We start from the raw sequence: 27,419 nt of genomic DNA, 5'->3' as shown, positions 1-27,419 counted from the left end.
TCATAGAGCTCCACTAAGTTAGTCCACGGGGTATATAGCCACCTAGCACAGCTCTCAAGGTTTTTTACCATACCAACTTGTAGTTCCAACTCATCGCAAACATGTCCCAACAATCTGACATCAATCTGTACACCACACAGACGCCTAATGGCATCAAGATCTCTATAACTTTGGAAGAGCTAGGGTACGTACCTTTCTGATTATGTCAAATCCTTTGTACCTTGTAGCATGTTCACAAGACACCGCCTGCAGTGTATGTTGCTGTCTTCTCTCTTCCTTCCTTCCTATGTCTTTTGTGGTTGATATGTCCCTTCGCTGTCGTCCTCGTTGCATGAGGATGCAAAGGCTTCAGGCATCCTATAATGCTTCCTTGGTGTTTTTCACTACACAACGGACGACCCGACTGTCTTACTAGATATACCTGCATTACGTCGGTGTGTGGACAACTTGCACCTCCAGTACTTGCTTAATGGGAAGCATCACACAAGATCTTGTTCAAGTATTTCTTGAATTTCGTGCTTGTGTCTTGATAGCCAGTTGTGTGGTATTGCACCGAGTTGTTAGATCCTACCCCCAGGGTAGTGATTGCTGGCAACTGAAGAAGCATGCATTCGCCATTCGCTCAGCCCACTAATATTTGCAGCCTCCCATACAAAGTTCACAAGATCGACATTTCCAAGAACACACAGAAGGAAGAATGGGTAAGTCTTCTTTCTCTTTTACACAACCATTCCAAGCTAATAATAGCTAGTTCCTGAAGATCAATCCCAATGGGCGAATCCCCGCGCTTACCGATACCTTCACCGATGGCCAAATTATCAATCTCTTCGAGTCCGGAAGCATCATGGAATATCTCGTCGACCGCTACGACCCAGAGCATAAGATCAGCTTCCCCAAGGGCACACGTGAATGGTATGCCATGAAGAACTGGCTCTACTTCCAAAATGCCGGTGTTGGGCCCATGCAGGGTCAAGCTAGTAAGTGTGTTTTCTTTTGTTCCTATCGCGGGAATCCCGAGATTCTGTGGGAGTGCCACCCATTGTAATGACGATTCACTCCCACTCTTGAGACGGTGTCGTAGTTGAAAAACGTGTCAGGAGCAGAGCTGGATGGCCGTTGTACATGGTGAGATGAGTGGTTTGCGACGTAGCCGCGGAGTGGATCGTGCTGTGATCGTAACTCATATCGATTTCATCCTTCGAAGCGAGCTACCTGCGTCGCTTGAAAGACTTTCTCGAGATGCCAAGATGATCTCATGGCTGTCGATTCCGATGTGGAGGCTCTGATCCCGGTGTGGGGGAGATTCCTGGAAGACCTTTTCCGTCGAAGACACGATGTCTGAAGACATGGAATACTGTCTCTCCAGCTTCAAATCAGTCTATAGTGCTGCGATTGAGCCAGAATGATGATGCCAGTTGGTGCAGCAGGCTAACCCCAACCACAGACCATTTTACGCGGTATGCACCTGAGCACATTGAGTACGGTGTCAACCGATACCAGAATGAGACTCGTCGTCTATACTCCGTGCTCGACAAGCACCTTGCCGCAGACAACAAGCCCTATCTGTGTGGCGAGAAATGCACGATTGCTGGTAAGCACTTCTTTCGTCAATCCTTACTCGTCGAGTTCTTTGTGTTCTGTGTTCTTTATCCATGGACTGCAGCCTCATTTACGAGACGGGTGTCCAATTGGCTCATATTGCATTCACATCGCCATTTCCTCCCCAACATGCACACGCAGTTTGCACACTCCAGGATGACTATAGTATTATGCGATAACACATCCCAGATATCTCCCACTATGGATGGGTCGCTGCCGCCGGTTGGGCAGGCATCAATATCGATGAGTTCCCCTCGCTCAAAGCCTGGGAAGAGCGCATGACATCGCGCCCAGGTGTTGAGAAGGGTCGTCACGTACCTGACCTTCACTCCATCAAGGAGCTTCTCCAAGACAAGGACAAGATGGAAAAGTATGCTGCCGAAAGCCGCAAATGGATTCAGGGAGGCATGAAGCAGGATGCCGAGAAGCAAAAGTAAGTGCTTTTGCTTTTTCCAAACGGCGAACCTGGGACATTGGTCGCAGTGTAAGTAGGGATAGTAGTGATTCATGTGGAAGTTACTAGGGTATTGTTTGCCCAATCGCATCGCACAGCTCTTCATGTTGAGCCAATCGCATCTCTAGTTTTTCTCTTAGTGCACCATGACCCCGAACCCGAGCTTGTAACACTGTCATCTTAGGCAGCGGATTCGTTCATGCCAGCTAACACCCCCAAGTTCCAAACTATAGACTACATTGCGCCACCATCGCAGCACCGGCGCAACACTGCAGGTACCATCTTGCGAAACGCAAATCTAATCAGGACATCCTGTATCATTTCCAATGCTCGTTTGTGACGATGACCCACTTGGAACTTTTACGTCTTGGCATTTTCTCGCGCGGGCTCGGGTGAGTTTCAAGACCATCATCATTTTGCCTAGTCACAAAACCGCACCAACGCTTTAAACCTAAAAGGCCAAGTACACGCGAGCTGCCAAGCCTGTCAATAAAGTAGGGGATATCCAGGCTGGCAAGCTTGGTTGCGTAATATTCAGTCATCAGGGGTACGACTCAGAAATGATCGATGGGAAGCGGGCTCATCACGGTTCACGGGATATTGCACTAGCACAATACCAGCTGCTATTTGCGAAGCATGGTCCGTTGATGGTCCCGTATACCACCGCGGACGCTCCGATTTCCGTCGAAGTTGCACATTTGTCCGTCTGAAACGTTCGAGAGGCAGCTTCCAAGGTTTTGTTAGAGTTGGGAAACTCACCGTACGAAGTTGGGACTGAGGATCGCTTGTATACTAGCGATAGTAGTGCTAGGTAGCCTAGAGTCAAGTCGGCGTCCCCCAGAGTACGCTACGGCGAAGTGCCGAACCAACTAACTGCACTTCCAAACTTGAAAAAAAAAGAACTTAACGATGACTGCTGACTGCCCTACACGCGTGTATCGTGAGTCTGGATTCAATAGACACCGATCCGGTGACCAGCACTTGCTGAAGGGACCAAGCTCCGGTGACTGGTTGCTCCAATGCGCATGGGCTAATGCCCACCGCTTAGGTGGCTGAAGGAACGCGGACGGCATCGCCTGTTGCCGTGACGGTGGGTATGCGGTGACACCCGCTCGAAACTTGGACGACTCAGCCATCAGCTCAGCTATCATATAATAGATCGCTGTACTGAAAGCGCGCACATGGCTCAATCATATCCGTCTCAGAGATATAAAGTTGCCTGAGCATCGTGAGAACCAGCTCATCCGGCGAGTCCGTGAGGGGATGAACATAGTCGCGGATACGGATGGCTTTGCCCTCCGAATTACCTCTCCCAAGGGCTTGGGGAAGGACTAGTCGTGTTCCTTGAACAAGTGCGAGGACTGCTGACTGGTTTGATGAAGGGCGGACACGCAGTGTTTATCACTTCAGGGGATCATGTATATCGCCCCGGGTTTGTGCAGAGCACCTGCAGCTCACCCACAGTGCCACAGTGGTGCCTGCCTGTATCAGCAGGACGGACTATTCTAAGCCACCAACGGGCGTGCTCCCTCTCAACAGTTCCTTCTCTATCCGTCAGTCTGGCAGCGACTTGCGTCCCGCAACACCCACACTTACCCTCTCCCCGCATTAATACTCGATGAGCTGCATGCTGCATGATCGCGAGGAGCTCGGCGGCGGCGGCAACGACGGTTGAGCTCGCTTCAAATGAGCCGGTTAAGCCTCAAGGGTTTGAGGGAGCCTGATCCCCAAACTGTGAGGTTTCGAGCCGTAGCTGCTACACTACGGCTATTTCGCCTTTGCCATAGCCGCCACGGTAGGCGGCGCCCCCACAAACCTCTCACGGCTCGATCTCAACGGTGAATATCGTAGAACATAGTTGATCAAGGCGGGTCATAAGACTGACAGGGCAGACAAGCATCGTGTTTGTGAAGCGGAGGGCCCGACCGCTCAGCCGACGCGGTCACTTCCCCAGATTTTGGTGTAGGTCACGATCCCGTCTTTACTGGCTAGGGAATCTGGGGTACATAAGAGAGGCAAGTCCTTGTACATACCATAGAATCCAATGAGTGACTCTGGACCTCCCAGACAGTAGTTTTCAGTGTGTACAGTGCAAACGTGATCCTGATAAAATTCAGCTATGTTTGACGACAAGTAGCTCGATGTTAGAGGCTTGAGCTTGCAGTCATTGCAAAGAGTCCTAGAGTATGTCCCATCCTTATTGAACAACCTCTGTGTGTGGGTGGAATAATCTCGTTCCATATTGCTGCAAAAGAACCAGAACTTAGCAGATTCGTGCGGGGATCCGACCTGTGAGTGGTGAGATTCTCAGGGCGAGTGAAGTGTCGCAAGCTCACAAAAAGCCTCGTCGCCCCGAAATGCGAGCGCAAACGTGTGTGGAAGCCCCGAGCCTCATTCTCCCTTCGTGGGGAGGTATAGCCTTCAATAGCTCAGCGGCGCCAGACAGTCTGACATTCAGTGATTCATGAGTCCTCTGTGGGTGGGATTCTGCATCAGCTTGACTCCTACAGAGATAGGGAGGCCAAAGCTGTATGGTCACACCTCTCGGGGCTTGATAAAAAGAGAGTGACTATTGGCGCCTGTATGCAGGCGACGGGACCCAGAAGGCACAGATTGGTCACCCTTTCGAGGCCAGAGTGAAGGGGCCTTGTCGTTATGCATGTTCATTGTGCGGGCCCTCGTACTGGAACCTGCAGACGTATTGCGGACCCCCCTCCTCGGTCACAACATGCAGCCTCTCAAGATGAAGCAATCTTACTGTCTACCGGTAGGACCGGCGAAACTATCAGTTCGGTGGTGATGCAGCACCTAGCATTGTACGAGGCTGTGGGCTAGTTCAACGGCCCGGCAGGCGCTGCCCTCGTCTCGGTGTGGATCAAACTCTCAGCATGTGACGACTAAACAGGACAGATTTATGAAGATCGTTGACAGTGGGCACGGAGCCATGAAGCAGTGTCATCCCTTTCAATCGGCCAACAAGTTTCAGTTGAGGAGAGTTTTGTTCAACATATGGTGCCCACGTGGGGCTGAAAACTCAGCTTGAAGATTTTGATGATGCGGTCAAGTTACAAAATGAAGCTCGCAAGTCTGAGTCTTCTAGAACTCCTGTTGTAGCTCGTACCTGAGATAAGCGCGGGATGCCTAACAATTCTCCGTCCCAAGAAGATTTAAGCGGATCCAACGTTATATTCTGTTGCAGAACTATTGTGGCCAGCTCCTTAGTAGTTGGACCGTTCGCATTGTTGGTGTGCTGGCAAGGGACTACACGGCCAGTTTGCGGTGTTGCGCATATAGACGAGAAACGGTGACGTTGAGCCGACCACATATCGGAGTTGGGTTCACACAGCCACTACAAGTTCGCTTAGAGACCAGGCTTGCTCGGCTTCTCCTGCATGGCGGGGACAGCAATGCCACAGAACAAAGTTTGACCATAATCCGCCGACACAATTAGCGCATGCTTCAACCAACGTATGTATCGGTGTATATACTCGAGTTAGCAGATAGACCATGTTCAGTACTAATGACTCCTTTGTGGATACCGAAATACAAGCCAGTCCTCGGGTCGAGACTCACGCTCGGTCCCTAGGTGAGTGGAACCAGGTGTGGATATCGTCGGGCGTAGCGCAAAGGTCGTGCCATGCCTTCACGAGAAGATCGTTGTCGGTATCAGGTATCGGGTTTCAGGTGCCATGGCGGCGTGCATATTCTGACGTCCTGACGTCTGGTCCTTGATCGCTATGGATACGCCAATGACGGTCAGGTACCGCAAAACGGGACGGACGCTGTTTCAGCAGATGGTGGCATTCCAAACCAGCAGAACTCCAACTGTGGCGCCAAATATCGGCGAAGGGGAGGTATACCAGGCGTAATACGATGATATCTCCGACGCTGATGTTGCGCAAGAGTGCCTCGGGAGTGTTATTATGGTCAGGCGCTACAAGCCACAACCTGGAGAAGCTGCCAGGACTTATTGGTAGTTTGAGCAGGCAAGGATTGGCGGGAAGCTGACGTGCGGTGTGAACTTCGAAGAAGCGGGGCTCTTTGCGGTTCGCTCCTAGCGCCGACTTTGAGAAGCGCATCTCCCACCGGTTAATCTGCATTTAGCCATGCTCGAATCATGCGAAAGGATTTTCTGACCCTTGCCACGGTCCCCTGCTACGGCGTTCCTGACCCTTGCCACGTCTTGCCCCAGAGCCTGGTTGCCGTAGCCAATGGGTCGTAGCTTTCATACATCCATGAATGCTCGAATTAAACATTGCGTCTTCTGATATTGCACTCCAGTTGATCTCGCTTCTCGAAGCCCGCGTGGACGCATGGAATCTTCAAGCCACAGATCGTCACACTGACCCTTGGAATCGTCTTTGCAGCTTAGGACATCTTACAGACGGGGTGTACCCTCGGCACCTAAAGCTTTGTCGGAGGCCCACATATGCTCCCCAAGTATCGCATGACCCGTGGTCGTCCCCAGATTTCCGGCTACCGACTCCTTCGTCTTCAAGTACTCCCGCGACGTCACCCGCGCGCACCAACTGCCGTTCCTTCGAATTCACAGGTCTCGAATTAGGTTGCCACATTGGAGGAAAGCAGTATGTCGGCGATGTTCGGTGGGGGCCGGCCGGTGCTAATCTCATGTAGGGACCAGTTGAAGTCATAACCGTCACCTCAACCAACAGACGTAGCTATGGAGACCACGACAGCAGAAACACCCAAGCTTGAGCGTCGAAGCTCAGCACCAGTGAAGCGGAGAGTTAGCCGAGCATGCGATCATTGCCACCGAATGCGAACAAGATGCAACGGCCAAGCTCCGTGCTCGCGCTGCATTGAGCTCGAATACGTCTGCCAGTACAACCGTGAAAAGAAACGACGCGGAAAAGTAAGCAACTCTAGCTGACAACATTCCCCTGACCCAACAAAATGGATATAAGCCCGCACATACATTGCGACTATCCTGTGTATAGAGTCGCTGACGAGTTGCAGGTTCCAAGGCATATCCAGAAGCAGAGAGAAGAGGCTGCTGCTGGTGGCAGCCCGCAAACTCCCAATGGCATTTCCAGTTATTACGAGAGGCCGGTGATGGCCGAGATGGATGAAGATGTTTGGTCGCAATCAGAAGCGACGCCCGTCGTACAACATTTCCCAGCCAGCAAAGGTGGTCTGCCTGCGGGTGATTGGCAAGCTCTAAACCCTAGCACGACATTCGATCCACCTGTCAACCACATGATGATCGACCCATTACTCCTTGGTTCTAACGCTGCATACCCAACAATGCATGCCGAGATGCCTCGCGAAGAGCTCATGTATGCCATGAATGGTACGTACGATGGACGGGCCCGGAGTACTTCGCACAACTCCCAGTCTGTGTACATGTCTCGTTTATCTCGTATGTTACTCGAAATGCTTCTTGCGTATTGCGATACGTGTTGGATTGGAAGAGTTGCTGACAGCCATAGGCATGCATCTCATCCCCGGCCCCAACGGAACACCGGTTTCGATTCCCCCTGAGTACGCCAACATGGCGTATCCAATGCAGTACCAACAAGCTGCAAGGCAATCGTCGCCTCGTAGCTATGGTTCCGTCGACACAGGATCGCCGCAGTCAGGAGTCAGCGCGAACTCTTCGCAAAACGGCGCTGCCATGGCCGCCTGCAGATACCCAGTCTTGGGACCGCTGCTCCCCCACCTAGGACCAATACTGAATGTCACCACCGCATGTGACCTGCTCGAATTTTACTTCCAAAGTTCTTCATCAGTATTCATGGAACCAGTTTCGCCGTACATTCTCGGGTCCGTCTTTAGGAAGCGAAGTTTCCTCCGGCAACACAAACCGAGAAAATGCAGTCCCGCTCTGCTCTCGAGCATGCTCTGGGTCGCCGCCCAGACGAGTGAAGCGAGTTACCTCACTTCTTCGCCGTCAGCAAGAGCAATCATTAGCCAGAAATTGTGGAAGTTGACTGTGGATTTACTCAAGCCTCTCGTTCATTCTCCATCCTCGCACGGATTCGCACCAGGACCCGGACTGACATCTGCCGCACACGACGCTTTCGGAGTTGATCGAGCAATAGGACGCTACGATGGAAGACCCGACGGAGCAATGCCGCCTACCAGTACTTTAGATGATGTTGCCACATACATCAACCTTGGAGTAGTCACATCCGCAAGCGAATACAAGGCGGCTTCCCTGCGGTGGTGGAACGCGGCGTGGTCGTTGGCTCGAGAGCTCAAACTAGGCCGAGAACTGCCACAAGGACCTGTTAAGGAACGGGAGACGACTGCAACAGATGGGGAAATTGAGGTGGGCATGTCGGATGGCTCCAGTACACAAGCGCCTGTGGGCACACCATCCGCGGCAGTTGTGGAAGAAATGAAAGAGGAGAGGCGTCGACTGTGGTGGTTGCTGTACATGGTTGATCGGCACCTTGGACTTTGCTACAATCGCCCGCTGGCCATGCTTGATAACGAGTGCGAGGATTTGTTCCAGCCAGTTCCGGACACGCTCTGGCAAGCGGGCGAGTTCTACACGGGCCATCCAGGACCGCGAAAACGGGGACTCAACTTCGAGTGCACATCGTATGTATAACCCGCAACTGAAAGACGCCGCTGCCAGGTGATCTTTTAGCGCAGCCTGAAGTGCCCAAGGATTATGCTGATTTATACAGACACGACATATTCGGATTCTTTCTGCCATTAATGACAATCCTCGGAGATATCGTCGATCTAAATGCCCAGAAGAACCACCCAAGGTTCGGTCAGCGGACGTCCTGGGAACTTCACGAGGCAGAAATCACCCGTCAATTGGAACGGTACGCGTACAGCATCGAAGATTTCAAGGCACAACACGGCTGCGGCTCAAATGAGGAAGCCCAATCCAACAGCACACCCGACCCAGTCCGTAGCGAGTGGATTCACCAGACCAGGAAAGTGGCAGCCTATGCCACACACATAATGCATGTGTTGCATATTCTGTTACACGGCAAATGGGATCCGGTGGCACTCCTAGAGGACGACAACATGTGGATATGCTCGCAGTCCTTCCTTGCGGCAACATCCAACGCGATATCAGCTGCGCATGCAGTTGAGGTAATACTAGACGTTGACCCGGATCTGTCCTTTATGCCCTACTTGTTCGGCATGTATCTTCTGCAAGGAAGTCTTATCCTGCTTCTCTTAGCCGACAAGCTTTCGACCGAGACCAACGAGGGTGTCATTCGGGCCTGCGAAACGATTGTTCGGGCGCATGAGGCTGCCGTAGTGACTCTCAATACGGAATATCAGGTAAGCTGCTCTTTTCACAGTTTCTGGCCATTACAGTGCTGACTGAACGCAGAGAAACTTCCGCAAAGTAATGATCTCGACATTAGCGCAGATCAAAGGCCATGGGCACGCAAGAGAGATGACGCCTGCGAAAAGGCGAGAAGTATTATCTTTATATCGCTGGACGAGTTTGGGGAACGGGTTGGCGATATAAGTGAGCTGCAATGCATTCAAAAGCTGGTGGTAGATTCCGGCATCTGGAGCGACTCGCACAAGCCTGCGGACTGTATATCTGGCTGGGTCGTTGTACAACTATGGTCTTCTTTTCTATGCGTGGTTATGAAAACACGTGAACGGACGCATAACTTTAGCTGCGTGCGGCTGTATATAGCGCTTTTTGAGCGATTGGCTGTGCTGCAAGGTCAGCAAACCGTAAATACTATTCAAAGTACCAACGTGAACTCAATAACTATCCGATAGTTAATGCGCGTATATGCTGCGTCACGATCACAGACAAACTTGAATATGCAGGACTGCCGTGAACGCGCCGGCTGTGGTAGTTACCGCGACTGCCGCTCGGGCAGAAAAGGAATAACGACGGCGAAACGTTGGCGTTCGACCTAGATTTTACGCTTGATCTCCCGATCGCCGAGGCAAGGATGCTGCTTTGCTTGTCGCTAGGGTAGCCAGGTTCTAGATGCGACGTAATTATTGAGGTGGCAGCAAGTAGCCGCCCGAGACGAGGCTGTAAGAGAAAAACCAAATGAAGGTGGAGCGAGAAACTGTTTCTGTCGTGTGAGAGTCACAAGGAAGATGCCGCAAGGGCAGTCGCAACCCTCCGAGGTTCCTCCTCAAGCGCTGCCGATTCTGACGTAGTGCGCTTACTCAAACTAAACTCCGCGATGAGAACAACCAAGTAGGATATCTATTATAGTACGGTTATATACAGCGACGAAAGCACCGTAAATGCAGACACGTGCTTTTACCCCCGAGTGTCAACAAAGTGTGTGCGAAGAAAGCATAACGCAACTCATCATGAACGTAACGAGACACAACGTAAAGTAACTATAACTTCTTCTCTACCTCCATGACCTCCTTGATACCCTCTGCAACCGCATCGACCTTCTCTTGCGGGAGCCTCTTGAGTGGCTTGCGGGGGTATCCGCCGTAGCCGTAATATGATTGAATTGCTGACTTGGTTCCAGGAATAGCGGCTTTTGTGAGGACCCAGTCGCCTTTGCTGAGCACCTTTTGTAGCTCAATGGCCTCATCGTATTTTCCTTCTGCCCACAGGTTCCAGACCTTGACGCATGTCTTCGGGAGGACATTGGCACCACCAGCGATGATTCCTGATCCGCCGCTAGCGGCAGTCTGAGCTGTGAAATCGGCCATGCCACCAAAGGCCATGTAGCCACTACCGTTGCTCTTCTGTGTGCAGGCGTTGGTAGCAAGAGCAACACGAGTGAGCTTTCCAGTGTTACCGCATGTGAATTTGGTACCGACAATGTTAGGGTGCTTGCCAAGCTTGATGATGAGGTCGCTGTCCATATCGATACCGGCAACGGCTCCAGGGTAGTTGTAAAGAATTATTGGGAGTGGTGAGCCGTCTGCGACCTTTGTGAAGTACTCGTAGATGGCCTCTTCGTCCATGGCATAGCGGTAGTAGCTGGGAGGGACAGTAAGAACGTACTCGCCGCCCGCCGCCTCTGCTTCTTTGCAAAGCTCGATGGTGAGCTTGATACCGTGTTCAGAAGCTCCAACGATGACTGGGACGTTTTGGTAGCCGGCCTCGTCGAGGGCCTCACGAGTTGCTCGCGTGACGGCGGTCTTCTCAGCCCGTGACAGGTGAACAGCTTCTCCGTTGGATCCCATGGTAACGAGACCGACAAGACCTGCTTCGGCTAGTCGTACTGCATGCTTCTTGATAGTGGGGATATCTAGCTCCTCGGTCTCTGGGTCGAAGAAAGTCATAGTGGGCGAGTAGATACCCGGTCGAAGAGGAGTACGTTCCTTGGAGTGGCCATTGGCCCCGTTACCGTTTGCTGCCATGTTTGGAGTATGTCCGATCAAGAAGAACTGGAGATTGTAGAAGAAGAAGGCGGGCTATCTACAAAAATGGAATTTTCGGGAAAGAGGAAAGGGTGAACAATGTTGATGAACCAAGTACGGGTTCGGTCAGCTTTAATATAGCAGCGAGATGGAGGCAATCGGCGCAAAGCAAGTCAGAGGAGCTAAGTTCGGCAGAGCTCATGTCTCATCCCACTTTGACTGGCGTGTCTCAGTGGCTCTACTGTAGTCAAGATCTCGTCAAATGCACATCGGTGATTCGCCAAGGGCAGCGACAGCGAGGGCTAGACTGGAGTTTGGGTGCAGGGCTGTGGGCCATCTGGCGAGCTCGGGACACCACTGCGCGAAATGCGGGACATTCTGCAGCCTTTTCTATGGGAGTGACTAAAATCGGCGGTTGTGTGATGGGATAGAGCTGCACCTGGGGCAGGGATAGCTGTCGAACATAGTGGCACAGCATGGCCATGTTGGACGGGTGGCATTCTTCCACCTATCAAGCGCGGGGCCACGCGTGGGGGCTGCCACTGTCCCTCTTTGCTTGGCCCTGGGGAAGTTCGCTACCCCTCGGAGACAATAAACTCCAGCAACCGCGCACAACCCAAGAGCTTTCTCCAAGACAACCCCGAAATTGTTGAGACCAGTCTGGCTGTCTCATAGATGGCTTGGAGACGCCACAGTTGTCGGAAACGGGCGCAAAACAACCGCCATCAGCAAGACACAGCCCCCACCACGACCAAAGGTCTCGAATAATGTAACGTCATCCGGCCGCGGCTGCCGGCAGAACGCGTGAGGGCCTCGTGCCCCTCATCGCGTTGCTGGGCCATATATTTTCCGTCGCTATCGATAAGTAGTCAAAGGCCGACGAAGCTATGTCGGGTATTGAGCGAGCGCATCCCCTTCAATTCACCTCTTGTGTCGTCCCATCTTCCTCGAAAACACGATAGTAGTTGAGAACGGTCTCACTTCACCCTTACACACATTCAGGTCTTCAAGAAACGGTCATTATGGCGCCTGTAGAAGTACTCATGGTATGTTGCCCCTCACCAACAACCCAATCGCTGCTCTCTTGCTCTCTTGCTTCTGTGCCATGACGCGTTTCAAGGCTAATTGAAAGTCTAGGTCGGTACTGGAGAGTACACGACAGGATTCGTGGGAGGAGGCGCCTCCAAGTCAGACAAGAAGGTCGGTGTCGTAGGATTGACGCTGTTCGACCTCCGAAGACGCGGCAAGGTGGGCAAGCTATCAATGGTTGGCACATCGGGCGGCAAATTCCCCGCAATCCGTGAGTTGCACAGCGTCTGGACTGTTCTACCCTATGCGGCATGCTGATCTCTACCAGGCGAGCATCTCCAGAAGAACATTTCCGAAGCATACAACAACTTGGACGTGTCATTCGAGGAATTCCCCAAAGAAGGGAAGACCGACCCGAACGCGTACAAGGCCGCGATTGACGCGCTTCCCAAGGGTAGTGCCAGTGAGTTGCAGCCCACATCGGCTCAATTCTCTACTTTCGTTGACATCTCTTAGTCACCATTTTCACACCTGACACTACTCACTACCCGATCGCTTTGTACGCCATCGAACGCGGAATCCACGTCCTCATAACAAAGCCTGCAGTGAAGTTACTGGAACATCACCAGGAGCTTCTGGCAGCCGCCAAGAAACATAATGTCTTCGTCTACATTGAGCATCACAAGCGATACGATCCCGCATACGCGGATGCGCGTTTCAGAGCGCAGAAGTTGGGCGACTTCAACTACTTCTACTCCTACATGAGCCAGCCCAAGTATGTTTGACCTCATGAACGCGAAAACAACAATAGCTGACAATACAACTAGGAGTCAACTGGAGACGTTCAAAGCGTGGGCAGGTATTGATTCCGACATCTCCTACTACCTCAATTCTCACCACATCGACATTAACGAGTCTATGATTCCCGACTGGAAGCCGGTACGCGTTATGGCCAGTGCCGCAAAGGGCATTGCGACGGGGTTAGGATGCGACCCTGCCACCGAGGACACTATTACACTGCTCACCAACTGGGTGAAGAAAGATGACCCTAGTAAGGTCGGAACCGGTGTCTACACAGCTGGCTGGGCAGCACCACAGAAAGCCGGTGTACACTCGAATCAATACTTCCACTACATGGCGTCGACAGGAGAGATTCGTGTCAACCAGGCCAAGCGCGGCTACGATGTTACCGATGATGAGGGTGGTCTCCTTTGGTACAATCCGTGAGTTGAAGCACCAAAACCTTATCAATTCGCGTACTGATCACCTTCAGATTCTACATGAAGTACGCTCCAGATGAGGAGGGTAACTTCGCAGGCCAGATTGGCTACGGTTACATCTCATTTGAGAAGTTCATTGATGCTGTCAACAAGCTCAACGCAGGCGAGGTCACACTTGACCAACTAGACGCGCGACCGCTACCAACTTTGAAGAACACTATCGCGACGACTGCAATTCTCGAAGCTGGCAGGAGGTCGCTCGACGAGAACCGACCTATTGACATCATCGAGGAAAACGGTGTCTGGTCTTTGAAGTAGTTCAGTTTTGTCAACCAAAAGCGATATGTCACTGCTCAACTGGGCGCGAATCTCATATCCTTTCTAGTTAGTGTCTTGCTTGACTATGCCCTGCTTACCTTTAGCCTAAGTCACACCTTCACTGTTTACTTATCAGCCACTGATCGCTAGCTTGACGTGATCGTCGCATCCGTGATGGTGCGGTTCCACGTGGTTACTGACACGCCGTTGCTGGGCTCCACCCCCACAACGCCAGGTTACCAGATAGTCAGACCCGTAGACAAGGTCATGGCAAGGTCAAGGGTCTCCACAAAGTGGCGTACGTAAAAACCAGGGCCTCTGAAAATCGGGAGATCCTCGGGTGCTCTAGTCAGTTTCCGCGACAGGTTCGGGCGAACGTCCACCGAGCGGATAGGCTAGGGAGGACCCGAGACCGAGACATCCACTCCGACTCCGACACTTTGTCTCCCTGATTACTGACTCTCTTCCCTAGTGTAGCACAGGCCGATGGCTGGCTATCCTAGCTCAGATCTGTGGAAGGCTTTTTCGTCGTTGTTTCGAACTTTAATCCGACGTCGAAAATGTCAACTTAGATCCGACGTCGTGAGTACCTTTGGCCTCAGGCTCCAGGGCCATTATTCTCCCATAGGAAGATGTATGTAAATATGTAGCGAGACTCATTTGGTACTTACTCCTTGTACTTGTTTAGGTTTGTGCAAAATGCAATGCCACTCGATGATTCTTCGTTTAGTGATCAAGGGGTTATCACAGCCACAACAGCCACAACAGCCACAACAGCCACAACAGCCACAACAGCCACAAAGCACTGCTTCATTGATACAATGCTTTTGATAGCTCTTCAGACGAATTTCATATATCAACGAGTATGAGAACACGTTATTGATGCACCTCTCGCAGCTACAATTTTGGCAACTCCATCATAAACACACCTCCGTTGTCCGAAGAGGCAAAGGTTCTGTAATGGAAGGTCAACGCGCACAACTGCTACAAAATGTCAAGAATATGTCGACAGCGCTTGCAAAAATCGATCAAGAGCTACTGGATGCCTTCTTGGCGCAAGGGCGTTCCCAATTAAACCTGTCCGAGGGCATATTGACCAACTACGTTCGCTCACAAGATACGTACACCGCCCGGCCGAACCACGATTAAAAACGCTTCCTTCACCAAAATCCATCAAGACGGAAGCCAGTCCCGATGGTTCTACGATGAGATTACAGATACTGGTCTCCATGCTCTCCAGCGCATTGTTCGATGTGAAGACTATAACATCGCCACTCTCGGTACGGGCATGGTCTGGGAATTGTACCAGAATGACGCTGAAGAAACCGCGACTACACTACCTACGGAGCAGCTACAAAAGAGAGTGGGAAAGAAACAGCTCATTATAAATCCCATAAATAACGCCTTGAGAGAAGCCCGCAAGGCTTCTAATAAAGGCCAGGCGTCCGGTTCGCACTGGACTATCATGGTCATCGATTACCACCAGTCCACCATCCATACACTACACTACGACTCAAAGAAATCCGATAGCATGGGCGAAGAATTTTGCAGCTGCCAGGGTATTGCTTCGAGGTTTTGGCAGACTTTGTGCAGTAACACGACCGGACTACAATTCCAGCCAGGAGACACTCGAGGCTATCCTCCACCGAGAGTGACGAACTTCTAGCCAGGACCGTGATAATGAGTGTAAAGCTGATGCTGATAGCGCTTGTGGACCTTTTGTATAAGGCTTTGCGAAAGAGGTTGCACAGTATATCGTTGAATGTCACGAAGATGTTCATCGTTCAGATAGACATGTTGGCATTGACATCACTTTGCCCGATGGCTTTGCGCAACACTGGGAATGGGATTCCGGGGACATGCGGAGGAGTTTGAAGATATTACTCGAACGGGAAAGAAAGTCGAGGATTCGGCTCATGGGTACGCATAACTGATTCAACGCGGGGGAACATCTTGGGTGGAAGGATTGGCTGTTGGCAAGGAAGGCACATATCTCGTCGGATTATTTATGGGATTCTTGGCGCGGCGTGCAAGACTGAGAGTTGGTATGCGGCTTCCATAGAATATGGCAGGCCTGTTATCGTGACGCAGTTGCCCAACCAAAATGGGCTACCGCATATGGTGGCATCGAAACGTCAGATTACTGTCCTCATCTCCAGCCTCCTCACGTCAAACTTCGCTTCAGCAATAGAGTATCAGAACCTTCGTACCGGGACAATGCTGACGTCTCCATGAGAATGGAATCCCCCTGACAAGTGTCAGATGCTATACGAACCGGCGAACGACTCCCGTCAGGGCCGACATCCGGTCGTCAGCATCCTCGTATAGCCACGAGACCACCCGCAGATCCTTGAACGGTGTTCACGTCATTCCCGTAGCACCAAGGCGCATTTCGTTCTTCATAACTTTCAACCGTGCTATTCGCTGAGGTTAAGTTGACTCTATAGCACGCAATACATCGCCAAGAGTTTGATATTACTGAGTAATAAAGTCACCTTTAGTAAGAGGACGTTGAGAGATTTTAGTTGCCGCATATGGAAAAGTTCGCCAATTTGAAGGTCTGAGTTATAGGGCTGAGAACTGATTTGAGCTACGAGGTGAGCAGGACGGCACAGTGTTCTTCACGTTGCGTTGTTGACAAGGAAGTTGCACTGTCTATAAGGGATTTCCTTCCATTTCCCATCAAGGATGGGTATGCCGCAGGACTGGACAAAGCCGGGTGTCTGCAAAGTTGTCAGACAGTTAGAGGTTAAGACGTATGGCACGCATTGGTCCTTATGATTGTCAATTGTCGCACAGCAAAGATGCCGGCACTATATCTGGATTCGCTGCGTTGCAATGCAAATCATGGAATGAGCTCAAATATGCGCGTTGCGGAACATATGGTGATGGGCTTGCGACTCCTTTTGCAACGAAGTTCGATAATGTAGGTAAGCTCGAAGATACTACCTTCTACGTCGATGCAAATACACTTTTGCGAAGAAACAACAACATAAGTGGGGAGGAAAAATACATGAGCGCTTGTAGATCCGTCTCATCCAACCCTTCTTCCTCAACCACGAATTCCACCCAGCCGCGCCACCCCCCGGTGTCAGAACTCCACCACGCCATCCATCCATGCCGAGTTACGATTCCATCATTTCTTCGCCTTCCACTCTCGAAACATAAGATTCCTAATCGCTCTGCGCATCTTCGTTGAATCCCGATTCCTATGACGCTGGTAGTCCAAAAGGTAGGAGAGAATCGATGGATTCATCATTCGAGAAGTTGGGATCTCTACGAAAGTCGACAATGTATTGCGTAATCTCCTTGCTCCTTTCGAAAAAGAAGGAGCCGCACGCACCCCAGCCGTTATTGTCGCTGCTGACGCTCTCGAGGCCTTGGTTGGGATCGTGCGGATCGAGGGCAACCCAGAGCTCATTGTTTTCGAAGCGCCCGGGCTGTAAGTCGTCGAAGATCGTTCCAATATCAGCTAAAACTGCTCTGTCTGCGTTGGCGTTACTTGATCGCTCGACTGCATCGTGACGTGAGGACCTAGCGGATGCGTTATAGCTAGCGTCAAAGTAGTGACCTCTGATGATGCTATGGCAGCAGTCAAAACAGAGGAGAGACCAGTGGTGGTTTCGATTTAACGTGAGATATTTGGCATCTTTGATAATATTTCTATTAACTGCTTGATGCCGAAGTTCTTGCTCGATACCAGTCTTGTAAGCGTCCTTGTAGGCAACGCTGATCGGTACTAAGATGATGTCTCTGTCTCTGCAGTTGTCCGCTAAAATCTTATCGTACTGGATTTGTAGTCTACATCGGAGTCTCTACTTATTCCTGGCAATGGTGTAGAACTCGTTGCCACGGCCAACGCAGCAGATTGCAATCCTATATTTTTTGGCGGTTGACTGCTCGCTCCTACAGATCCAGAGATGCATCCATATGGCTGTCGTGAAATCAGCCGTCTCCACCATCAAGTGTGAGGAAGTTGAGAAACTGCTGCTTGTCGATCGATGTACTCGCCGTTTCGAGGGCAGTATAACCAGGCATTCCTGTTGGAGTGTAGCCGCAATTGAAGACGTCGAGCTGCTGTACATTCACAAGGGTAACTTGAGTTAACGCCTCGGTTTCTTTGAATGTACCAGTATCCTTCGATGCCTCATAGTTATTTATTCCCTGCTTGTGCTCGTCGTCCTCAACCAACAACGAATCCTTGCTCTAGGTATAAGCGGAGGAATCGACCGATCAGTGGCTACGAGACATCTCTTACCAGATCTCCGCTCTGTCGAGTGTTCTATGTTTTCTGATAGTTTCAAGAACTCCATCGTAGTCGCTGGTGGAGATGGCTGGGGAAACCAGATTATCGGTAGTTCCGCTACTGACACGATCCATCCCTGCTATCATGTGAAAGGCTTCTTTTAAAGTCGACATCAACATTGGATACATGTCCATGGTAGGGAGATCATGCTGGGCAGGTGCGTCTTCGAGACTTTGTAACGGTTGATGCTTAAGTATCATTGTCATACTGGTATCGTTACGCTAGCGAGAAATGGCCGAGTTACAATAGAGAAGATGGAAGGCTCGTATTTGGGAATTGCTGCGTTCTCGTGAAAGGCCGATGTATCTCTTGTTGAGGGCGTTGTGAGTAGGAAGGCATGATGGAACATCACTGACAGGGGAACGACAACAAAGACTAGGTCTTTTCTCCTTCGCTCCACTTCAGCAAGCGAGAAGCAAGGACATGGTAAGTCAAAGAGAGAAGAAGATACCAATACAACTGCACACTCCAAAGGCGCAGTAGATAGAAATAGAGCGAAGATCTTCGTTGATGTTGATACGCGAATCGATCGCTAGCCTCTCATCAGGGCTCTCTGCTAGATCCTGGTTCGATGCAATCTCGACAAGAAAGTAGAGCGACAACAAGGATACCATACACGTTCGCACCCCCATTACCGAACTTGGTTTCCTGCTTCACAACATCATGTAACGATGCGCAAGCCTATTCTATTTCGTCTCCCCATCTCTCTCATCTCTTACCACAGCTTAGCCAGCTTTGCCAACCTCGTCCAGCCTCGTCAACATACCCTGGACCTCTTTCACGAGGGCCTTGCGCTTGAGCCTCGCGTCTGGGTCACCCTCTGTCTCGACGCCATCCAGCTTGAAGATAATCTGTGTCAAGATGGTCTCACTCAGCTTCTTGTACTCGAAGGTCCTCTTCGCTTTGTCTTCTGGTGGGCCAGCCATGAACTGTACACACATAGGTACGAATTCGGTGTGAAACTTGCTAGCGATGGCATCGAGTTTGCCGATTGGGGTCTGAGGCTCGGCGGGTTTGGAATTCAGGGGAGGAGCGGAGGTTGGGCGTGGGGCCGCGTTGATATGCGAGGGGATGGGGAGGTACTCCGCGCCGGCGCCGGCAGTGGTATAGCCGGGTGTTGAGGTACCAGATGCGTTGGCAGACGAAGCGTGCTTCTTCTTGCCCTTCCTGCCGCCACGCTTGCGGGACTTCTTCTTGCCTGTAGTATTCGCGCCGGAGTCGACATCTTCTTCATCATCGTCTTCCTCATCTTCGCCTTCGCTGTATGCGCGTTGTGATGCCTCGCCCGAGCCTGGTGCTAGGCCGCCTACTGGTGTCTCGCCGACTGTGACCAGAATCTCACTACCACTTCCGTCGCCGCGAAGCCCTTCCTCTCGTCCGGTCCGCTCATCGTACTTGAGGTTTCTACCCTTGTAAAACATGCGTATCCGTCGATGGTCATCGACGCCCAGCTTCTTCGCGGCCGCTTGGCGCACTGTGCCAATCTTCAGATCTCCATCCCGTATGCTGTGCGCAGGAAAGTGTGTAGGGTAGTTTGTGCGCCCGTTCTTGAAGATGAGTACATCTGTTTCGCGCTCTGGATTCTTGTCGTCCCAGTCTACGATCTCGGGTGCTTGTGCCTGACCATTCCTTCGTAGGTCTTCGTTCGTGATGTATGAGAAATCGGAGTCATTGACGACGCCAGCGTTTGGCGAGTTGCCTGGACGCCCGAACGGCGAGAAGCGTCCTCCCCAGTTTCCGCCGGTGCGAGAGAACCAGGACATGGTTACGATGACGGAAGCTAGTGCGATAGCAAGTGTGGTAAGGTAGGTTGGATCGTCGAGGCGGGGATTGGTAAGAAACTCGGTGATGTCGTTGAGGCTGCGATGCTGTAGGAAGCGCACAACTTTTGAGAGCACGTCCGTGGGCTGGTTTTCGGAATCGCCTATTGAAGAAGTTGTCGTGGAACTTAGTAGTGGGCGAGAGTTGAAGAAGTTGAAGGAATTCTTCAATTCGTCGACAAGGTTACTTAGCGACGCCACGGTGGTGGTGTGAGAGTCGCCCTGCCAATGTAGCAAGGCCGTAAGTTGTCCGCGCGTACTCGAATGACGTAGTAACCTGCTAGAAAAGCCCTTGTGTGTGTAGTGGGGGCTTCTGTAAGCGTGAATTGCTGGTTGATCGGCCAAACGTATGAGCGACCTGAACGTCGGCTCGGAATCTCCGACCGCTGCACGCGAAACTCGACCCACTTCACTGCACATGTTCCTCAGCTTAGTCATGTTCGCTCTCACACTCACAACGCTCGCTTTGTCTGGGTCGTACAGCCCAGGAACACGTACCCGAAAGGTTCTTGCTATGTTTCACATTGGAAGTTTTCCTAACTGACAAGGTAATATCGAGCTTTACGGTCATGGTGCTGGGATACAACTCAGAAAGAACAACATCGTAGCGCATGATGCGCAACACATCCAACGGGTATGGCAAGAGGGATATCACGTCACCTGTCTGCGTATTCAATAGTCATGTATCATTCATTCAGTATATCATACACAAGCTAAGCTTAATCGTGAGGGACCGTTTTCGTAATATTCATTGTCCATTGGACATCTGAGATCCAGAAACAAAAGAGAAGATTTTGAGGCTCATGCCTTACGAACCAGTACGCCCCAATGCAATTATAGACCCAAATGAGAAGAAAAGAAATGTGGAAGGAACCAAGTGGCGTGAGTCGTAAGGTGATGCACAGACATCATGACCAATACGCCAGCAAATGACAGAATAGGTGGACTGAGAACAGACGTTCGCTACATCACAAGACAATGTACGTCAGCCACCACTTGTGGCGAGGATACATTCCAATAGTGCTACGCTCACAGCCCAAGGCAAGCAAGCTCAAGCTTTGTTTCGCTTGGGTGTAGCAAGGAAAGCGAGCCTTGACTTGCTGATGGCACTCGAACGTCCTGCTGGAGTGTGGCGAGGTAGCTTGCTCGTGCTGGCAGGGGTCTTCGGAGCAGGCGCAGGCGTGCGCTTCATCTTCTTGTTGGAGCGTGTATCGTCTTGGTTGGGCCCGTCGTTTTCTTTGTCAGACGTCTCTTGGAGGGTCTCTAGCTTGCGCTTTGTGCCGTCAACAAGTGAAGATACATTGCTTTCACGAACCATGCGAATCGTGCCAGACGATGTAGGGCCTAAACAAGTCAGTAAATGAAAGGAGAACTGAAGCAGGGCAATGTACGTACCAAAGTTGACAGCCTTGCCAGACTCGAAGGAGAAAGAACGAGGGTGGTTAGGAGTCTCGCCACCAAACGTGAGACGCCTTGACGGAGACGCTGTAAGAGTCTCAATCTCTTGAGAAAGGTCTGGGTGCTGTGCACCTGAGCCTAGACTAGGGTAGATCACGACACCAGCAGGAACCTCACTGCCTGCCCTGAACTTCATTGGCGACGGTGATTTACCCAGCTCGTCGTGTGATGCACGCTCCAAGGTACTACTGCTGAAGTTGACTTGTTTCTTAACAGGAGCTGTAGCAGGAATTGCAGGCAGAGCGTTCTCGAAGTTTGAAGCTGGAGGCGACACATGAGTGCCTGCCGCGATCTTGCTGGGGTCGTCCGAGAACTTGCGGTTTGGCGTACGGAGAATCGACCGAACACGCTGAAGGTTCTGGCTCGCCTGCTATTGTTAGCAAATACTTGAGATGATATCCAAGAATACACGTACCTTGCGCATGCTGTCACGTGCTCCATCCCTCATAGCCTGCAGATGTCCGATGTTGCTAGGGGGAGGGAATGAAGTGCTCGCTGAAGGCAACTTGACGCTGCGGTTGGTGGAAGGCGAGGCCCCTAGGTTGTTCGTGGAAGGCGACCCTCCTAGGGTTGGAATCATCGATGTAGTTTTCAAAGTCTTTACGCTCTGCGAACGTGCAATAGACGACTTCGTGGGCGTCATCAGTCGCGCAGCTAGGCGAGGAAGCGCGGTTTGAGAGGTCTTCTTACGCGCCGGGGTAGCACTCGCACGTGCTGAGACATCAGACATCTTCTCACGAGACGCGGGGCGAGTGGTCGCAGCATCATCGGACTCAGTACGCTTGACACGCTTTGCCGCCAGGTTGTGGTCACCATCGTTTTCGCGGGAGGCGGGTCGTCCGTTGCGTGTAGGAGGAGCCATGCGGGCCGTTGACTGAGAACGTGGGAGACTAGATCCGGTAAGGTCCATCTTGGACTGGGTGCGCTTCAACGGGGTTGGGGGCATTTTGCTTCCAGATGCTGCCAGGTCCATCTTCGACTGTGTACGCTTGAGATCACCGGCGGCACTCGCGCTTGACTCCGCTATATCCACCTTAGACTGTGTACGCTTGAGCTTGTTCGTCTCCGGATTGGCTACGTCTGGCTTCGAGGGCGACTTCTTGAGAGGCTGGCCCACGACAGGCTTGAACCGGGTAGGGTCGGCGCGGAAAGCTGATGGGTGGTTCGCGATGGAATCCATGTTCTTGAACTGCTTCATGTGTACATCGCTGAAGCGAGCCATCTTGCCCTTAGCTTCAGCTTTCTTGCGCTGAGGGGATACGTCGGCCTTCGAAGACCATTCGCTCGTGCCTATATCAAAGTCAGTTACCAAGAAAAAGCAAAACAGGTTGAGTGAACTATAACGTACCAAACAGAGCACGGCTTCCACCACCGGGGGTGCCTGCAATCCCAGCGTCTTTCAAGATGTTGCGCGAGCTTGGGCTCAGTGCAGCCTCGTCTTTGGAGAAGGGCGACTTGAAGCGGAAGCGAAAGTCAGGCGACGAGTCAAGATTGGCCGTCGAAGTAGCAGGTACTGGGGTCTTAGAAGGCGTCGCCTGACCCGCTAAGCCAGTCGCTTTGGATGGCGCGGTATGCGCACCCAGTGACTGGAAACCGAGCCAGCGCGCCTCATCCAGAATCTTGGCTGTACTCGCGTGATGATGCGCAGGATGCATCTCCTGCCCTGCTGGCTTGATCGGAGTGCGATCCTTGGGAGTCTGGCTTGTGGCGGCATCAATGAGCGGCTTGGTTGATTTACTCTTGTGTGGTGTGGGTGTCGCGGTCGCATGCGGTAGCTTTGTCTGAGTCTTGAGACCTTCGGCGACTTTCGAGGGCGTCTTCTGCTCCATACCGGGCTCTGGCAACTCTGGAAGGTCCGGAAGTCCTAGGTTTGGCGTCGAGGCGGTATGCCCACTGTCTTCGGACCGCATCGAGGTGTCGGGCGTGGTCTCACGCTACAACAGACGGATTAGTAGATGTAAACAAACATTGGAAAAGCAATGCGCGCGCATACCTTGAGCAGACGAGCTGATCGACGCGCCATCTTGTCGCGAATTGTCGAGGAACGATCAACAACCAGGTTGCAACACGAAGGGGAGCGGAGATTGGGGCTGGTCTGTGGGTGGGGAGAGACGGGGAAGCTATCGGCTAGGCGTCGATAAACAAAGTGCACGGGCCTTGTTATCCCAAATAGGAAGCAACGTCATGAGCTGCCTCACGAGATGTACACCAGATAGATAACTCAGAAGTCTGCATTGTTGTCAAATGTTATACTCTTTTCTGTTGTGGATTAATCTATACCGCAGAAGCAGAGAATTTAGTATCTCCACACCGGTTCAGTTTCTTCCTCGTATAGGGTATGTGGAGGCACATGGGAAAGTGCCGAGCTTCACGCTCTTCAAATACATCCAAAGTCTCTCTGGGTAGCTTAGCAAAGCCTCAAAATCTCGCGGAAACATACAGGCTTAGACACAGGATTTTGTGCTCCTAGTTTGCAGCTCATTTCTTGCAGATGCACATGCAGTGGCTCGTGGACAGCATGCAATACATCTGCAACGTCGCACACCTGTCACACCCATACGAGGCAGAAATTGGGCATCTCTATCGATACTTAGTACATGAATTCATCGGGCCTAGATATCTTCCTGCCCGCTGCGTCTTGGCGCAATCGTTGTCCGTCAGATCCTGTTGTGCTGTTTACCAGTCCTTCTGCGTCTCCCTCCCGAGCAGCGCGCCAGGCGGTTTCGTCAGACCAGCCTCAACACTCCTCTCTACCTCGTCCCTCATTCCCTCTACTCGCTTCTCTTCGTCCTCACTCTGCCCCTTCTTTTGCTCTTCACTTTTCCAGACAAAGTTACCTGCGCCACCTCTCCCACTCCTCGCAACAGGCAGTTCCTGACCCTCAGGATGCCAAGGTGTGCTGACCTGTGGCTTCGATGATGTAGGAATGGCGGTTGCGTCAACAGCCTGTGTAAAGGTGCCCTCTTTCTGAAGCTCAGTGGGCTGGTACCAATTGCCGGCACCGCCGCGACCCATGTGTGCGTAGTCTTGAGAGGAGTTTGAAGGTTGCACTTGAGTTGAGGGCTGGGTAGATTGTGCAGCGGAAGCGGAAGTGAAGCGATTAGCTTCGACGTCCTGTATAGACTATCAGCATACAAGGAAGCCTACACTGTTGGGAATGTAAGGCATGTGTTTGCTTACCTCAACAGCCTTCTTACTTTGCTCCTGCGCCGCGTAGTAATTGCCTGCACCACCGCGCCCGTACGCCATTGCGATAGAATGCTCAGAAAGATGACTTGGAATTGCCGTCGGATATATTATTGTATGTCGCAAAGATGCACAGGAGCTGTCACTTTGTCACGAAAGGAATTAATAATGTCCAGAAGGTGAATATGGAGATGGAGATTGGGCGTTACTACATCGTACGCGGCTCCGAGTGGGTCATCTGAACCCATATCAATCCGTGCCCGACGTTCTGGACTGATAGCAACGTGGGGAAAGGCTTGTCTAAACGACGATCAGCAAGATTCAATGTGGGGTCTGAATTGGTCATAAGCTTGGCAAACTGATAACGCGGGTTGCCAAGCAGGTTCCGCAGTTAACAGTCACAGACACAAAGCAGCACCTACGCATGCCTCGAGGATAATCGATCATTGCTACATGTAACACAGATGGTATCGAGTTGAAGAGTTGAACAATCGTAATATTCGCACGTTTTGACTAACAAGTGTGAAGCTGAACATGCTACCGGAAGGCCTAATCCCTAGCGGTGGCCGTGAAACAAACAGAAGCAAGACATCACTATCTCGATAAAACAACCATTGACCATTGGCCCCGATAATGCCACCAAATCTGGCAAACACCCTGAACACCATCTCACCGAATTGAACTCCACGAAGCCTCATGAACCCACAAACAGCACAGGCACTACTCTCGACCCTCTTGTACAGCACGCAGTACTGGGTAAAGATTGTGTGCATCGTCGTCGCTCATGCGGCGCTCGTGCACGTGCTTGACATCTTCCTCATCGTCGGAGAAGTCGTGCGAATCCAGCCTGTCTTTGAGGTACGCCCTGAGCCTCTCAATGACTCGGATATTCTCAACCCACGATTGCTGAGACGAGTCACCTTGCTCTGTGGGAGTCGATGAAGCGACGCTTGGTGAGCGAAGTGCAGGGTCAACTTTAGGCGAGTGGATAGCCAGCTGGTTAACGTCATGGTGGAGACTATTTTGTTCAGAATCCCGACGATCTTTGGGTGAAGAACCATCACTTGAAGTATCCATGTCGTTCTCTGATCGATCTGGGGCAGCCTTCTGGAGAAGGTTACCAGAGAATCGTCGACGGCCATCAGTATCAAACGCAGGTGCGAGTCCGGATGATGGGGCTGCAGCTGACATATCCGACATGGCACTGACGGATGGAAGAGTGGGGTACATGCTACCGATTGAAGTCCTTGATGTGGGGGAAACACCATTGTTCGAAGAGTGTTGCGCACCAGGGGAGTGTTGAGATCCGTATGATAGCACGCTCGATGCAGGAGTCAGAGCTGGGGTCTCGGCACTGGTTGATCCAATAGCAGTAGCGTGAGACGACTGGGAGTGGCTAGATGAGAGACCAGGCGGTGAGTTGCTAGAGCGGTAGCCAGCGCCAGTGTGAACGTAGTGGCTAGGATGAGCCACACCAGCGGCTGCAGCATGGTTGGGGTTCTCATAGACGGTGCTTTGCAATTGCTCCAAGAATTGGTCGATGTTTAGAAGATCGCTCTTGGTCCTAAGGTTAGGAAGCGGCAGGGAGTAGGGGTGGTGCATGGGCGGGTGCTGCGCTTGAGCGACCATTGAACCTCCGTGGCCATACTCAGACATACCAGCACCCTGGTAGCCGCCTCCGCCGCCACCGAGGACTGGAAGCTGAACACCCTGGAGACCCATAAGTCGTTGACCGACGTCGTAGTACGTGGTAGGGTCGATTGCGCGACGCTTGGCGTCTCCGAAGAACTCATTCAGCGCATCGTATGCAGCACGCTTCCTGATCTCGTAGTCGTTGTTAAGCTGTTGAGATTGGTTTACAGCGTAATAGACGGGACCATAAGCAGAGTTCTGGGGTGGGCCTCCATAGAATCCAGCTGGAGCACCGCCTGGGTGTTGCTGGCCGTAACCTCCATTGGGGCCAAGAGCACCATCGGGATACTGGTATCCACTCGCTGTAGCGGCAAGCGCCTGCAAGTCAGCGACCACTGTAGTAGTCTGTTAGATGTTGAAAGAAAATGAATAGCAGACACGAGGATCGAGGTTGAGATCGACAAAGTCATGTGAGGAGTACTTACGTTTGCCGTTCTGGCCCGGGTAGCCTTGGGCGCCGTGGGGACCACCTCGGTTGGGCTCTGGGGAGCGGAGCAATACAGAATCGTCGGCGTGCGTCTTTACGTGCTTCTTGAGATCCTGAGGGCGCTTGAACGCCTTACCGCAGAAATCGCACTTATGCGGCTTCAACGGGACGTGCACGCGAATGTGAGAAGTGATGTGATCGCGCTTGACTGTGGTTGTGCGGCAGTTACCCCACTGGCAGGTCAAATTCAGGTTGTTGGTGCTCTTGCGACCAACATGGCGCTCACAGACGTGATCCTAGGATGAAGTCAGCAAGCTGGAACGATAAAGCGACAAAGTTCAAGGCGTCGCTGCGCGATATGCAGTCGTCGCTAGATATACTTGGCGGTCGACTTACGTAGAGCTGCTCAGCAGATGGCAGACGGTCACCGCAATTCTGCCACTGGCAAACAAGCTGATCGCCTGAGCCACCGGCAACTGAAGCAGGTGTGGGAGCATTCTGCTGGATGGGAGTGCCTTGGGGTTGTTGTTGAGGAGTTGTGGCCGCTGCGGGCACTGTACTCTGAACCTCGCTCATCGTCTTGGCGAAGTTGAATGTTCGTTACCAATGA

The 27,419-nt window shown here is 51.8% G+C and overlaps 8 protein-coding genes across 8 annotated transcripts; 3 read left to right on the top strand and 5 right to left on the bottom strand.

Annotated features, from left to right (window-relative positions):
- Positions 1–101: 101 nt before the first annotated feature.
- On the top strand, positions 102–2,036 carry ALTATR162_LOCUS10274 (uncharacterized protein; the record flags this gene model as incomplete). The annotated part of the gene is made up of 5 exons (XM_043317910.1): positions 102–184; positions 644–701; positions 752–977; positions 1,445–1,591; positions 1,789–2,036. 5 exons carry the CDS (start codon positions 102–104, stop codon positions 2,034–2,036), a joined length of 762 nt encoding a protein of 253 aa, XP_043173845.1.
- Positions 2,037–6,967: 4,931 nt separating this feature from the next.
- ALTATR162_LOCUS10273 (uncharacterized protein) lies at positions 6,968–9,518 on the top strand (the record flags this gene model as incomplete). The annotated part of the gene is made up of 4 exons (XM_043317909.1): positions 6,968–7,433; positions 7,504–8,620; positions 8,710–9,325; positions 9,378–9,518. The coding sequence occupies 4 exons, from the start codon at positions 6,968–6,970 to the stop codon at positions 9,516–9,518; spliced, it is 2,340 nt and encodes a 779-aa protein (XP_043173844.1).
- An 851-nt stretch (positions 9,519–10,369) lies between these two features.
- On the bottom strand, positions 10,370–11,353 carry ALTATR162_LOCUS10272 (uncharacterized protein; the record flags this gene model as incomplete). The annotated part of the gene is made up of 1 exon (XM_043317908.1): positions 10,370–11,353. The coding sequence occupies one exon, from the start codon at positions 11,351–11,353 to the stop codon at positions 10,370–10,372; it is 984 nt and encodes a 327-aa protein (XP_043173843.1).
- Positions 11,354–12,375: 1,022 nt separating this feature from the next.
- On the top strand, positions 12,376–13,920 carry ALTATR162_LOCUS10271 (uncharacterized protein; the record flags this gene model as incomplete). Its single annotated transcript, XM_043317907.1, has 6 exons — positions 12,376–12,399; positions 12,491–12,653; positions 12,711–12,845; positions 12,899–13,157; positions 13,210–13,605; positions 13,656–13,920. The coding sequence occupies 6 exons, from the start codon at positions 12,376–12,378 to the stop codon at positions 13,918–13,920; spliced, it is 1,242 nt and encodes a 413-aa protein (XP_043173842.1).
- A 5,031-nt stretch (positions 13,921–18,951) lies between these two features.
- On the bottom strand, positions 18,952–20,617 carry ALTATR162_LOCUS10270 (uncharacterized protein; the record flags this gene model as incomplete). The annotated part of the gene is made up of 2 exons (XM_043317906.1): positions 18,952–20,150; positions 20,545–20,617. 2 exons carry the CDS (start codon positions 20,615–20,617, stop codon positions 18,952–18,954), a joined length of 1,272 nt encoding a protein of 423 aa, XP_043173841.1.
- Positions 20,618–21,097: 480 nt separating this feature from the next.
- ALTATR162_LOCUS10269 (uncharacterized protein) lies at positions 21,098–23,527 on the bottom strand (the record flags this gene model as incomplete). The annotated part of the gene is made up of 5 exons (XM_043317905.1): positions 21,098–21,390; positions 21,442–21,871; positions 21,920–22,794; positions 22,853–23,438; positions 23,498–23,527. 5 exons carry the CDS (start codon positions 23,525–23,527, stop codon positions 21,098–21,100), a joined length of 2,214 nt encoding a protein of 737 aa, XP_043173840.1.
- Positions 23,528–24,180: 653 nt separating this feature from the next.
- ALTATR162_LOCUS10268 (uncharacterized protein) lies at positions 24,181–24,753 on the bottom strand (the record flags this gene model as incomplete). The annotated part of the gene is made up of 2 exons (XM_043317904.1): positions 24,181–24,618; positions 24,685–24,753. 2 exons carry the CDS (start codon positions 24,751–24,753, stop codon positions 24,181–24,183), a joined length of 507 nt encoding a protein of 168 aa, XP_043173839.1.
- Positions 24,754–25,410: 657 nt separating this feature from the next.
- On the bottom strand, positions 25,411–27,385 carry ALTATR162_LOCUS10267 (uncharacterized protein; the record flags this gene model as incomplete). Its single annotated transcript, XM_043317903.1, has 3 exons — positions 25,411–26,717; positions 26,808–27,105; positions 27,206–27,385. The coding sequence occupies 3 exons, from the start codon at positions 27,383–27,385 to the stop codon at positions 25,411–25,413; spliced, it is 1,785 nt and encodes a 594-aa protein (XP_043173838.1).
- Between the last annotated feature and the right edge of the window lie 34 nt (positions 27,386–27,419).

This window comes from Alternaria atra (assembly GCF_907166805.1).
Source record: "Alternaria atra isolate CS162 genome assembly, contig: 32, whole genome shotgun sequence".
Lineage (NCBI taxonomy): Eukaryota > Fungi > Ascomycota > Dothideomycetes > Pleosporales > Pleosporaceae > Alternaria > Alternaria atra.
This window is presented reverse-complemented; position numbering and strand designations above follow the sequence as displayed.